The 14,784-nt window shown below is 49.9% G+C and overlaps 1 protein-coding gene across 5 annotated transcripts in view; it reads left to right on the forward strand.

Moving 5' to 3' along the window:
• The window catches only part of NELL1 (neural EGFL like 1), a 1,178,134-nt gene that overhangs the window by 370,637 nt on the left and 792,713 nt on the right, over positions 1 to 14,784 (forward strand). For all 5 annotated transcript variants that reach the window (XM_068260436.1, XM_068260433.1, XM_068260432.1 and 2 more), the window contains one exon: positions 12,080 to 12,176. In XM_068260436.1, coding sequence (XP_068116537.1) covers positions 12,080 to 12,176 — 97 coding nt within the window. The remainder of the gene's footprint in view (positions 1 to 12,079; positions 12,177 to 14,784) is intronic.

The raw sequence follows: 14,784 nt of genomic DNA on the forward strand, positions 1-14,784 counted from the left end.
CAGTCACTGTGTCCATAGGCTACTAGCTCCTGCGTGCGTGCACTCACTGTCTGAGTGTACACACACACCACCCACACTCCATTTCCTTCTGATCGCTGATTGATTATTGTTATTAGTTAGTTCTACTTACTGTTACTACTTACTTACTCTTACCGTACTAGGAGTCTAGGACACTCAGTCACTGTGTCCATAGGCTACTAGCTCCTGCGTGCGTGCACTCACTGTCTGAGTGTACACACACTAAATTTACTTGTGATTACTACTACTGATTATTGTAACTGCTAGTTGTACTTCCTGACTGTTAATACTTACTTACTGTACTAGGGGACACTCACTCAGTCACCTCACCAACCAACCCACTCCATTAAAGTACCCCACTTTTCACCCGCCCTTTTACAAAACTTTTGTCTATACGCCCAAAACATTGAAGATGTCTGGAAGTGGCAGCCAGCGCGGTTTGGGCAAGGGGAAGGGCAGCAAGGGAATCAGGAAGAGAGGGAGCAGCATTGTGGCAAGCCGCGGCCGCGGGCGCGCCACCATGCACAGTTCCGCAGCAGCAGCAGCAGCGTCAGTGGCTAACATTCCTCCCATAGCCACTGGCCGTGGACGCCTTGGGCGCCGCCCAGGAGGAGCATCTGCAACTCACGCTGCAGAGACACAGCAGCAGCAGCGTGTAGCACCTGCTCCCATTTTCCTCCAGCCGGGTCGGAAACGTCCCATTGAGGAAAAGGATGCAGACACTGTGGTGCAACTCATGACGGAGGATGAGCAGCCCGCCATCAGCTCTGCATCCGAGGCCTCCACCCTCACCACCACCACCCCTGTTCGCAGCAGCCGCCCAGCAGGGCCTGGGGAGGAGGCCAGTTCACCGTCAGTCGCCGACCTGTCACTCAGCACTCTTTTGACCCCAGGCATGATGAGTCAATTGAATGCTGTTGTTGGCGATTTGGAGGAGGAGATGCTGATGGGCACTTTGGGGGAGGAGGGATTGGACAGCAAGACTGTGGCGACAGTCAAGCGTCCCATCCATGCATCAGCAGAGGAGTTTGGGGGGTCATCATCAGAGCAGGACATGTTTCAGGAGGGGCATGATGATGATGACCCGGTGACAGACAGAGACTGGGTGCCAACACATCCAGAGGATGTCGTCCTCAGCAGCTCTGAGGAGGAGGAGGAGGATGCGGTTGTGGGCCTTGCAAGGAGGCGCATCATTGCAAGCATTGGCAGCGTCCCACAGCCTGCTGGTGTCTCAGGCTCAGCAGCAGCAGCAGCAGCATCAGCCAGTACCACCACCAGCCGCACCCAAGACCCCCCCCCCCCCCCCAACCACCACAGGGAAACAGGCAGCAGCGCTTCCATGCCGTAGGGGGATGTTTTTGTCACCAATCTGGCGGTTTTTCACCATGCCCACAGTGTACAGCAAGTACGCCACTTGCAACCACTGTCAGCGGAAGTTGAGCAGAGGTGCAGACCCCTTGAAGTTCAGCACCAGCTCGCTGATCAACCACCTTTCTGCGAAACACTTCCACCAGCATGAGGAGTTCCAGAGGCTGAAGGCATCTGGTGCTGGCAGTGGCACCAATCCCATCACTGCACAGCCTTCAGCAGCAGCAGCAGCAACAGCAGCCACCCGCCCTCCTGCTCCTCCAGCAGCACCAGCAGGAGTGCGGAAACGCCCTGCTCCTCCCCCCTCTGCAACTCCTGCCGCCGACACTGAGGCCTGTTCTGGCAGCCAGTCCTCAGTGGCCTCCTCTGCTCCGTCTGCTGATTCCCGTGCCAGCAAAAAGGCACGCCAGAGCCTTTTGAGCGAGTCCTTCCAGGGGGTGGTTAGGGCTCTGCCTCCCAGCAGCCGTCGCGTGCGGCAGCTGAACGGCTTGCTGGCACGGGCCATGTGCTCCCAACTCCTGCCGTACACGCTCGTGCAGGAGGGGAGCGACATGCGGGCGCTGCTTGCTTGTGCAGCCCCAGACTGGCAGCTCCCCAGCAGACACTTCTTCGCCCGCAAGGCCATTCCTGCACTGCACCGCTTTGTGATGGCCAATGTGGAGCGAGGGCTGGAGCACGCGGTTGGTGAAAGGGTCCACGTCACCATGGACTCCTGGAGCAGCCGCTTCGGGACAGGCCGCTACCTGTCCTTCACTGTCCACTGGGTCAGCTTGGTGGAAGGGGGTGAGGATGGGAGAGCAGCAGCGGGCACAGCAGCAGCAGCAACACAGTGGGTGGTGCCACCCCGCAGGGTCAGGGGAACTGCAGCGGGTTCCTCCGATCCTCTGCCATCCTCCGCCACACCTGGCCAAACCCCCCGCCTCAGCAGCAGTGTGAAGGCCCGCCACTGCCAAGCGCTGCTGCACTTGGTCAGCCTTGGCAAGACCAAGCTGACGGCAGCCCACGTGTTGGCCAAACTCCAGGAGCAGGAGCGGATTTGGCTGACCCCCAGAGGCCTCAGAGTCGGAGAGGTGGTGTCCGACAATGGGGCCAATCTGGTTGCTGCCATAGACAGGGGAAACCTGACCCACATCCCCTGTCTTGCCCACGTGCTGAACCTGGTGGTGCAGAAGTTCCTGCGCACCTACCAGGGGATGGACGAGCTGCTGGAAACGGCAAGGAACGTTGTGCGTCACTTCCGGCGCTCGGCTGCAGCCTGTGCGAGCCTGGAAGACGTGCAAAAGGAGCTGGATCTGCCACGCCATCGGCTGATCATTGACGTTCCGACTCGCTGGAACTCCACCCTGGCGATGTTGGAGCGTCTGGTTGAACAGAAGCACGCTGTCAACCACTACCTTGCCCTGGCCACTGTTTCCGCAGCTCAGAGAAGGGACAAGACCAGCAACATCCCGTCCATCGTCCCCGATGATGACTGGAGGCACATGCAGCAGGTGTGCTTAGTGCTGGCTCCCTTCCTGCAGGCCACAAACATGGTGAGCAGGGACCATGCTATGGTCTGCGAGTGGGTGCCCCTGGTTTCTCTGCTGAACAGGGCACTCGATGCTTTGCTGGCACAGGGAGCGGCAGCCTTGGACCAGCAGGAGCGGCAAGCAGCTGCACAGTCCACCTCTGAGGGGGAGGAGGAGGAGGACTTGGTGGAGGTCCCTGACCTGGCTGCTGATGAGGGGGATCAGCGCAGTGCAGCTGAGTTGGTGCGGGGGTGGAGAGAGGATGAGGCAGCAGAGGAGGAGGATGAGGAGGACAGCACTGACGTCGATGTGCCAGCAGACGTGGCCCGCCTCTTCCCAATGGCAGCGCACATGCTGACGTGCCTGCGCAGGGACCCCAGGGTGATCCAGATGAAGCAGAGGGAGGACATCTGGATCAGCATGATGTTGGACCCACGCCTCAAGGGGAAGTTGAGCCAGTTCCTGCCGCCTGCAGGAGGAGACCCAGCGCAACAAATAAGGAGCTTGCAGCAGGCCCTTGTTGAGCGCTTGGAGGAAGCCTTCCCCCAGCCTTCCACCCCCACTGTCCAGCAGCCAGCACAGAGGCAGCAGCAGGTGCCTGCATCCAGCAGCAGCAAGCGCCCCACAGACCTGCTGTCTCTCAGCCACGAGCTCTACAGGACTGTAGAGGCTCCGGCAGCAGTGACTAGAGAGGAGATGCATGCAGCAGCATCCTCCTCCGGTCACAGCCAGCGCCTGACCCGCATGGTGGCTGACTACATGGGGTCCTACAGCGGGCTTGACAGCGATGCCCCTGTTGATCCCATGGAGTATTGGGTCAAGCGCATGGAGATCTGGAGCGAGCTGGCGCAGTACGCCCTGGAAGTGCTGTCCTGCCCCCCTTCCAGCGTGCTGTCCGAGCGCTGCTTCAGTGCAGCTGGTGGCGTGGTCACCGAGAAACGCTCACGTCTGTCTCACAAGTCTGTGGACAGACTGACGTTTCTCAAGATGAACCAGGCGTGGGTGGAAGGCGAGTTCCTGGCCCCTGTTGTCGGCGAGAGGGGGACATGAACTGGCTGCCGGAACTTAGTACCATCGTTAATGTGCCTTACCACCCTTTACCACCTCCTGGCTCCTGCTCACTAAGCCAGCCTGGTTCACTTTGACTATTACGTCGCCTGCAGCCACACATTTCACACCTACAGTGGGCTGCTGCTGTGTACTGCCCTTCTGCTGTCTGTCTGTGTTTCCCACTGCCAGGGTACACAGAATTACCTTCTGCTGCCACTCTGCCACCAGCTATTACGTCAAAACAATAGCTATATTGGTTGTAAAACCAAAACCAAAAAAAACCAATAAAAAAAAAAAAAGGTTTAATTTTTCTGAGGTGCCCGGGTTGAAAACTGTGTTGTCCCAGTTGTGTATTGGACACAATGTGGGCTGCACGACCGCTGTCTGGGACCTCCTGTTGTGTTTATTTACAGCCCTGGTATCACCGCTAGGTACCAGGGCTATTATGTCACGCTGCCTACCTGCTGCCACACTCACACTGCTCCTCCATTCCTCCTGCTGCTGCTGTCTGTCTGTGTTTCCCACTGCCAGGGTACACAGAATTACCGTCTGCTGCCACTCTGCCACCAGCTATTACGTCACAACAATAGCTGCTCACACTGCTCCTCCATTCCTCCTGCTGCTGCTGTCTGTCTGTGTTTCCCACTGCCAGGGTACACAGAATTACCTTCTGCTGCCACTCTGCCACCAGCTATTACGTCAAAACAATAGCTATATTGGTTGTAAAACCAAAACCAAAAAAAACCAATAAAAAAAAAAAAAGGTTTAATTTTTCTGAGGTGCCCGGGTTGAAAACTGTGTTGTCCCAGTTGTGTATTGGACACAATGTGGGCTGCACGACCGCTGTCTGGGACCTCCTGTTGTGTTTATTTACAGCCCTGGTATCACCGCTAGGTACCAGGGCTATTATGTCACGCTGCCTACCTGCTGCCACACTCACACTGCTCCTCCATTCCTCCTGCTGCTGCTGTCTGTCTGTGTTTCCCACTGCCAGGGTACACAGAATTACCGTCTGCTGCCACTCTGCCACCAGCTATTACGTCACAACAATAGCTGCTCACACTGCTCCTCCATTCCTCCTGCTGCTGCTGTCTGTCTGTGTTTCCCACTGCCAGGGTACACAGAATTACCTTCTGCTGCCACTCTGCCACCAGCTATTACGTCAAAACAATAGCTATATTGGTTGTAAAACCAAAACCAAAAAAAACCAATAAAAAAAAAAAAAGGTTTAATTTTTCTGAGGTGCCCGGGTTGAAAACTGTGTTGTCCCAGTTGTGTATTGGACACAATGTGGGCTGCACGACCGCTGTCTGGGACCTCCTGTTGTGTTTATTTACAGCCCTGGTATCACCGCTAGGTACCAGGGCTATTATGTCACGCTGCCTACCTGCTGCCACACTCACACTGCTCCTCCATTCCTCCTGCTGCTGCTGTCTGTCTGTGTTTCCCACTGCCAGGGTACACAGAATTACCGTCTGCTGCCACTCTGCCACCAGCTATTACGTCACAACAATAGCTGCTCACACTGCTCCTCCATTCCTCCTGCTGCTGCTGTCTGTCTGTGTTTCCCACTGCCAGGGTACACAGAATTACCTTCTGCTGCCACTCTGCCACCAGCTATTACGTCAAAACAATAGCTATATTGGTTGTAAAACCAAAACCAAAAAAAACCAATAAAAAAAAAAAAAGGTTTAATTTTTCTGAGGTGCCCGGGTTGAAAACTGTGTTGTCCCAGTTGTGTATTGGACACAATGTGGGCTGCACGACCGCTGTCTGGGACCTCCTGTTGTGTTTATTTACAGCCCTGGTATCACCGCTAGGTACCAGGGCTATTATGTCACGCTGCCTACCTGCTGCCACACTCACACTGCTCCTCCATTCCTCCTGCTGCTGCTGTCTGTCTGTGTTTCCCACTGCCAGGGTACACAGAATTACCGTCTGCTGCCACTCTGCCACCAGCTATTACGTCACAACAATAGCTGCTCACACTGCTCCTCCATTCCTCCTGCTGCTGCTGTCTGTCTGTGTTTCCCACTGCCAGGGTACACAGAATTACCTTCTGCTGCCACTCTGCCACCAGCTATTACGTCAAAACAATAGCTATATTGGTTGTAAAACCAAAACCAAAAAAAACCAATAAAAAAAAAAAAAGGTTTAATTTTTCTGAGGTGCCCGGGTTGAAAACTGTGTTGTCCCAGTTGTGTATTGGACACAATGTGGGCTGCACGACCGCTGTCTGGGACCTCCTGTTGTGTTTATTTACAGCCCTGGTATCACCGCTAGGTACCAGGGCTATTATGTCACGGCGAGCTGCCTGCCTCATTGACTGCCTGCTGCCACACACTCATCCTCCTCCTCCTGCTGCTGAATTTACCTCCTGCTGTCTTTGTGTTTCCACTGCCAGGGAGCACATACAATGGCGCTTCCAACATGCGTGCGCCCACCAGCTATTTGTTACGCTCAAAAATAGCTGCATTTCTTTAAAAAAAAATTTGAAAAGAGAAATACGTGAAGAAGAAGAAGAAGACGATATTGAAAAAGAAGGAGAAGGAGAAGATGAAGAAGAAGATGAAGAAGAAGATGAAGAAGAAGAAGATGAAGATGAAGAAGATGAAGATGAAGAAGAAGAAGAAGATGAAGAAGAAGAAGATGAAGAAGAAGATGAAGAAGATGAAGATGAAGAAGAAGAAGAAGATGATGAAGAAGATGAAGAAGAAGAAGAAGAAGATGAAGAAGAAGAAGATGAAGAAGAAGAAGATGAAGAAGAAGATGAAGAAGATGAAGAAGAAGATGAAGAAGATGAAGATGAAGAAGAAGAAGAAGATGATGAAGAAGATGAAGAAGAAGAAGAAGAAGATGAAGAAGATGAAGAAGAAGAAGAAGAAGATGAAGAAGAAGAAGAAGAAGATGAAGAAGATGAAGAAGATGAAGAAGATGAAGAAGAAGATGAAGATGAAGAAGATGAAGAAGATGAAGATGAAGAAGATGAAGAAGATGAAGAAGAAGAAGAAGATGAAGAAGAAGAAGAAGAAGATGAAGAAGAAGATGAAGAAGATGAAGATGAAGAAGAAGAAGAAGATGATGAAGAAGAAGAAGAAGAAGAAGAAGAAGATCTAGAAGAAGATTAAGAAAGATAAAGAAGAAGAAGAACAAGTATATACAGTAACACTACACTACTGAACCAAATTAAGGACACAACTTCTCTTTCCACATTTTTTTTTAAAGGAACATCCCCACATAATCACTTGCTGTTGTTACTTGGAAAAAAAGATGTTTCTTGCATCATTCACCCTCAAAACAAGTGTTGGAAGCTATTTTGGGCCAATTCGAATAGTCAGCTCGAATAGTGAGCTCGAATACCGACTCGAATAGTGAGCTCGAAGTCCGAGGTCGAATCGAATAGTAAAAAATATTCGACTCGAATATTCGACTGACCTCGAATAATTTACTATTCGAATTCGACCAAATTCGAATTTTTAAAAGGGGTATTTGAGCACCACTGGTGCACGATCCTTATGCTCCTCTGCCAGTAATAAAACCAGCTCCACCTTCCATTATCCTACACTGACTCGTATGTAAGCCGAGGGGGTAACTTTTCAGCAAATTTTTGTGCTGAAAAATTAGGCTTATACGTTAGTATATAAGGTATCCACTTTTTTTTCCCCCCAGAGGCTTCCCCCCTCCTCCACTGGCTCGATGCAGCGCTGAGCTCCCCGAAGCATGGCTGCACTGTTTCTGGGCAGTAGCATGGACCTGTTCAGGCCGACAAAGCAGAGTCCAAACTGGTCCGTGCTACTGCACATGCATCAGCTGTCGGAAGGTACTCTTTATGGGGTGCCAGCGTTGGAACATGGTGGTAGAGGAGGATGGGGGAAGCTTCTCCAGGATCCAGAGTCTCCCCCCCCCCCTCCCGAGTTGAGCACCCAGTTAGGGACACTTTTTTTTTTTTCCTCTATAGGCAGAGATGGATTAAGATGTAATGGAGCCCTAGGCAAGGTAGTAGATTCGGGGCCCACTTTTGGGTACTTTTTGTGGCTGAAGTGAAGCGAGGTTTAAAAAAGGTGGCAGGTTGGCCCCTCGACACCCACTAGGCCCCTAGCATCTGCTTAGGTTGCCTGGTGGATGATCCTCTTCTGCCTACAGGTACACTTGAAGGCAAATTAATGCTTTGGCAGGGCACTGTATTTTGTTAAGAACGCTTAAAGAGAAACGCCGACCAAGAATTGAACTTTATCCCAATCAGTAGCTGATACCCCCTTTTACATGAGAAATCTATTCCTTTTCACAAACAGACCATCAGGGGGCGCTGTATGACTGATATTGTGGTGAAACCCCTCCCACAAGAAACTCTGAGGACCATGGTACTTCTGGCAGTTTCCTGTCTGTGAACCTTGTTGCATTGTGGGAAATAGCTGTTTACAGCTGTTTCCAACTGCCAAAAAAGCATGCAGCAGCTACATCACCTGCCAGCAGTAAAAATGTCACCATGTGATAAATGTCAGAATGTGAATCAGGGATTTAAAATATTTTACAATGGGCAAACACTGACTAAATCATTTATACATAATTATTGTAAAAATGAAGCACTTTTCTATTACATTATTTTCACTGGACTTCCTCTTTAAAGAGCATGAAAATAATGTAATAAAAAAAAGTGCTTCATTTTTACAATAATTATGTATAAATGATTTAGTCAGTGTTTGGCCATTGTAAAATATTTTAAATCCCTGATTCACATTCTGACATTTATCACATGGTGACATTTTTACTGCTGGCAGGTGATGTCAGTGGAAGGAGATGCTGCTTGCTTTTTTGGAAGTTGGAAACAGCTGTAAACGGCTATTTCTCACAATGCAACGAGGTTCACAGACAGGAAACTGCCAGGGACATGGTCCTCAGTTTCCTGTGGGAGGGGTTTCACCACAATATCAGCCATACAGCGCCCCCTGATGGTCTGTTTGTGAAAAGGAATAGATTTCTCATGTAAAAGGGGGTATCAGCTACTGATTGGGATGAAGTTCAATTCTTAGTTACGGCTTCTCTTTAAAGCATACCTTTAATGCATTGTATGTGAAGTACGGATAAGAAATAGAACATTCGTAGCAAAGAAAAGAGCCTCACTTTTATTTTCAGCTTTTTATAGTTTTTTTTTTTTTATTTCATTGCTTCATACTGTCATATTTGCAGTTTACGTACCACACTCTGTATGTTAAACAATAACACAGAGCAGAGCTAATGACGCTTTGAACTTTCCTGCAGTAAAACCTCAAACAACCAAGAAACTGTGAGAAACAAGTTGTGACAAGTGCTTCAGAAAACAGGACTGTCTTCCACCCATATTGGGTCAGAGAGCTCAGAGAAGCTCTTTTGCATAATCTGAAGTTTCTTAACTCTTCCTGTACTGGAAAACAGTATGAGACTCTTTTCTGTACAGAGTTAAAGAAGATAATGGCACTATATCACTAAAACCATGGCTACGGATTGGATCTTTTGAAGCACTGGACGTGCTGTTACCTCCGCCTTTACTCCCAAGGCAGTCCTTCTCCTGGACTGCTTTAGGTTGGAGAGAGGCGTGCTTCCCAGCTCTTGTCATGCTCCAGCTTACAAGTTAATTTTAGCAGCAGAGAAGCACCTCGTGCAATTCCTGGGGGTGCTGATCTTGTCATGCTATCAAGCAGCGCCTGTGTTCTCAGCGGATCCCCCAGACGTTAGATCTGGTATTCCTGAGTCCCCATGGCAGCACTGGAAGCCCCGCTTCTGTCATCCCCCTCTCTGTCTGCACCGGATCCCCTCCCCCCACGTGTGAGGAGACTGGAATAGAATACGAAGGCGCCAGCGTGCTGGTGTGTCATCTCTGACAGCCGTCACTCACGCCGCACTCTGACGAGGTGTCACCACCATCTTGCAGCTGACAGACCCGGGATTGAGAGCTTCCTGCTGTCTTGGGAAATAATGACACCATTTTATACAACAAAAAAAGGCATAAAATGTTCATTCTGCCAGCTGCAAAGCAAACCTGTGTCAAAAATGAGCTTAATAAGGCGAAAGCACATCCAGATCTGATAGGTGATGATATGGCCTGGCCTGCTGTGGTGGGTTGTAGCTTTTTTAAAGAGGCCCTGTAGTGACATACTGTACAGTTGAATGTAGTAAATTATTTAGGATACCCAATTTTACGGTAATTTCCCTGATTTCAGGATCAGACTGCTTATATCTATTGCTGTATATTATGTGGCCACACCCCTCCCAGTGATGCTTAGCCTAGGCTGTTTAGCTTTGCAGAATTCTCCACCCAGAGCTCCTCCCTCCCTGACCTGAATGCAGCATTTGATGGCCCCTTTGTTTCCATTTCTGTCCCCTTGGGGCCTCAGAAATGGATGTTCCACCCAGGTCTCATTTCAAGTTAATAGTGGTACCCCAGGTCCCCATTTCCCCGCAGAGTACTCGCAGCGGAGCAAACTTCTAAACAATTACGCCATTTGGGGCACATTATGGAAGCATTGATCCTCTGTTTATTTGCCCCATTTTGATATTGTGCACAAGGTAGAGTCGAGACAAATTTGTAAAACTACCCGGGGCGGTTGTTCCCTAAAGTGCTTCAGGGCAGCAACCATTAGAGGGCGGTAAGAGACTGCTCCCCTGCCCAAATGTCCCCCTTCTTCAGAATACGAATCAACTTTATTCGTCAAGTATGCCAATTGACGTACTCAGGGGGCTAAAGTGTCCCAGGAGGGCCTGTCTGCCCCTATGAGAGTTGGTCACGGATCTAGGGAGGAGGAGACTTGCACTCCCAGTCTCCCCCTTCCTAAATGCTCTGCTCGGCTTTACTCCCCTACTCTCAGCATTCCAGTGATGGGATCTCCATTTGTGCAGCTTCCTGTATCCATGGCTACAGCGGTGCCTCTTGTTATGTGCTGCCATGAGGCGCCGCTGTTGTCAGAGAGAAAGCAGGACTTTCACGTGTGGGTGGTGATCCCATCGCTAATCTGCTGAGAGCGGGTGAGTGATGCGGTGCCAGTGCAGCACATACCCAGCATCCTGGGATCAGAGCCGGGGTACTGCAGGCCAGCAGGGAGGAGATGCTGTCTTAGAGTAAACAGAGGGAGGTAAGTATAGTGGCAGTGCCTGCAAGGCACAGCTCGATGTCTCTCCTCTTCAGTCCAGTGTTCAGTACACACACACACGCGGCAAAAAGTCTGGAACCGACCCTGAAACAACCTTTTTCAAATGTAGGTATATTTTTGGCTGTACTATGACCTGAATAAATGAGAACACTTACAGATTAACCACCCTGGCGTTCTGATTAAATCGCCAGGGTGGCTGCGGGAGGGTTTTTTTTAAATAAAAAAAAACTATTTCATGCAGCCAACTGAAAGTTGGCTGCATGAAAGCCCACTAGAGGGCGCTCCGGAGGCGATCTTCCGATCGCCTCCGGCGCCCAGAATAAACAAGGAAGGCCGCAATGAGCGGCCTTCCTTGTTTTGCTTATATCGTCGCCATAGCGACGAGCGGAGTGACGTCATCGACGTCAGCCGACGTCCTGACGTCAGCCGCCTCCGATCCAGCCCTTAGCGCTGGCCGGAACTTTTTGTTCCGGCTGCGCAGGGCTCAGGCGGCTAGGGGGGCCCTCTTTCGCCGCTGCTCGCGGCGAATCGCCGCAGAGCGGCGGCGATCAGGCAGCACACGCGGCTGGCAAAGTGCCGGCTGCGTGTGCTGCTTTTTATTTCATCAAAATCGGCCCAGCAGGGCCTGAGCGGCAGCCGCTGGCGGTGTTGGACGAGCTGAGCTCGTCCAGACCGCTCAGCTGGTAACCATGCTTAATTTTTCTGGTACTAACCGAGCTCTAAAGATACCTACTGCTACCGTAGAAGGTGCATAGATGACATCACTGTTCTGGGGGCGGGGCACAGACTGAGCTCTCTCTTGGTGATTACAGACCAGAGCAACGGCCGTCTGTGCTTCAGGAAGTGGCTGCCTACTTTAAAAAAAAAAAAAAAATCTTTTTTTAACATGATTATTTAAGGGTCTTCTCTATACAATAAAAAATAAGCTCTGCCAATATGTGCTGAAGACTATGAAAGTATAAAATAAAGTGATCATAGTTATTTTAAAATTCCTGTTCTTTCTTTTCCCAGGATATACGAGCGGGTAATCGACCCCCCGGAAACCAACCTGTCACCAGGGAGCACGCTGTGGCTGGGGCAGCGGAACCGAAAACATGGCTTCTTTAAGGTAAGAGGAAGCCTGCCCCGAAATACGATGTGTGCCTGATAACGTTTCAAAGCTGCGATTGCTTCCAGCTGAGTCTCGTCTTGCTTCAAACACAAGCCGAACGCTGCCTCTTGTTCTATCCTCTTATCGCGCTCGTTATGTAAAGCCGCAAGGTTAATTAATTTTTTTCTTTAAAGTAATTGAAGAAAAAATTAGAGACAAAATTCATTTTAAATCCTGCTCTAATCCTATTTTAAATACTTTACAAAGTAGAAGTCTGTCGACTTCCTTGCCCGCCTCTAGCAATCGCTCAATTGCAAGGCACAGTGGCGCAGTGGATCGCGCTCTCGCCTTGCAGCACTAGGGTCCTCGGTTTAAATTTGGGGACAATCTGGATGTAGTTTGTAAGTTTTGCCCAGTGCCGGACTGGGAGCTGGAAAAGCTGAGAAAATCCACCTGCTGGCCAAGCAAGCATAGACAAGGGGGAGGGGCGCGAGGACATTGAGCAGTGCCAGGACGCGTCTATAAGGGTAATCTAGCCCACCATGGACTTCATTTTTTAGATTTTACCCCGGTTCAGGGGTACTGAGGCCAGGAGAAAAAAGTAAGATGCTTACCTCAATAGCAGGAAGTCTCTGGATGGTCCACAGGGTTTCCGGATCTTTCTACAGTCCACTGATCCATCGTAGGGACCATCTTTACCTATCCAACAAAAGCTTGTTGAATAGGTTTCTTCTGGCCACGCCTTCAGCCATAGATGAGCACATTCAAAGTGGGCATGTGCGAGTAAGGTCCACCCAGTGTCGGACTGGGAGCTGGAAAAGCTGAAAAAATCCACCTGCTGGACAAGCAAGCATAGCCAAGGGGACAGGGGGGGCCGCAAGGACATTGAGCAGTGCCAGGACGCGTCTACAAGGGTAATCTAGCCCACCATGGACTTCATTTGTTAGAAGGTACTTAAAAGAAAAAAAAAGTCTGAAGGCCAGGAAAAAAAAAAGTTAGATGCTTACCTCAATAGCAGGAAGTCTCTGGATGGTCCACTGGGTTTCCGGACCCTTCTACAGTCCACTGATCCATCATAGGGACCCTCTTTACCTATCAAACAAAAGCTTGTTGAATAGGTTTCTTCTGGCGCATTCAATGTGGGCGTGCGAGTAAGGTCCACCCATTGGAGCAAAGTGCTAGGGGAAAATATGCTGTGCATGAGTGGCATTGTTCTACTGGACATGCACAGATCTTACTCATGCATGCCCAGTCTGAATACGATTGAGCATGGCCAGGAGATGGAGGTACCCAGCACTGAACGGCATGCTTTACCAACATCTGAGGAGCATCTGGCTCATCCAAAGGCTTCCAACTATTGAGCAGGAGTGTAACCAAAGGGGAGCAGTGCCTGTTTTTGCAGGAGCGCCCAGAGCTGTTTGGGAGCCCCAACTACCAACCTTTCCTTCCTCCGATACAGGGGACTGTACTTCATATCAGGTGTTTGTGGCTACACTTGTTATGAAGATCATGATGGCCACACTTGTTTCATGGCCCTTGTGAGATGGACCCCAAGGCCATGAAGGGCACCAAGGGGAGGCAAGGGAAGGGGTGTGACCATTGGGGGAGCCTCATCAATGTCTTGCTGGGGGGCCCCATAAATTGTAGTTACACCACTGCTACTGAGGTAAGTCGCTAACTCCCCATTTACTATGCATTTGCCTTAAAGGTGAACTAAAGTGAGAAGAATATGGAGGCTGTCATATGTGATTCCTTTTAAACAATACCCGTTGCCTGGCAGCCCTGCTGATCTATGCGGCTGCAGTAGTGTCTGAATCACACTAGAAACAAGCATGCAGCTAATCCAGTCAGATCTGACAATAATGTCAGAAACACCTGATCTGCTGCATGCTTGTTCAGGGGCTACGGCTAAAAGTATTAGAGGCAGAGGAATAGCAGGATAGCCAGGCAACTGGTATTGCTTAAAAGGGAATAAATATGGCAGCCTCCATATCAATCTCACTTCAGTTGTCCTTTAGGCTGCTTTCACAGTGGGACGTTACAGGCGCACATTAGTGCAGCCTGTAACTAGAGATGTCGCGAACCTTCGATTTTTGGTTTGCGAACACCATTCGCAAAGTTTCGCGGAAGGTTCGGTTCGCGTGAACTTTCGCGAACCGCAATAGACTTCAATGGGGAGGTGAACTTAAAAATGTTTAAAAATTTCTGCTGACTAGAAAAATGATAGAAAAGATGTTTCATGTGGTCTAATACCTGGAGGAAGACATGGTTGAGTAAAATATAAATTTTTTGTATTTAATACAAAGCAGTGTTTTAAGGTCAGAAATCTCATTGAATGTTCAATTGCAGGCCTACACTGCTTTATGACATCAGGAATCCCTCCTCACACCTCCCTCCCTCTCTCCCTCCTCCCGGAGGGAGGAGGGTCTCCTCTTCCAGGGAATTGTAGTATTTCAAAAGCCAGCTTACATACCGTGGCTGGGAATTGAACCCAGGCTGGGCTGGGAATTGAACCCAGGTCTCAGTGTGTGGTAGGTAACTCATTTAACCACTGTACCACCAACAACACACACTACATGCTGAAGCCAGCCTAGCATGTACCATTATAATCAATCCAAGAGAAAAA

Source organism: Hyperolius riggenbachi, chromosome 11, assembly GCF_040937935.1.
Source record: "Hyperolius riggenbachi isolate aHypRig1 chromosome 11, aHypRig1.pri, whole genome shotgun sequence".
Lineage (NCBI taxonomy): Eukaryota > Metazoa > Chordata > Amphibia > Anura > Hyperoliidae > Hyperolius > Hyperolius riggenbachi.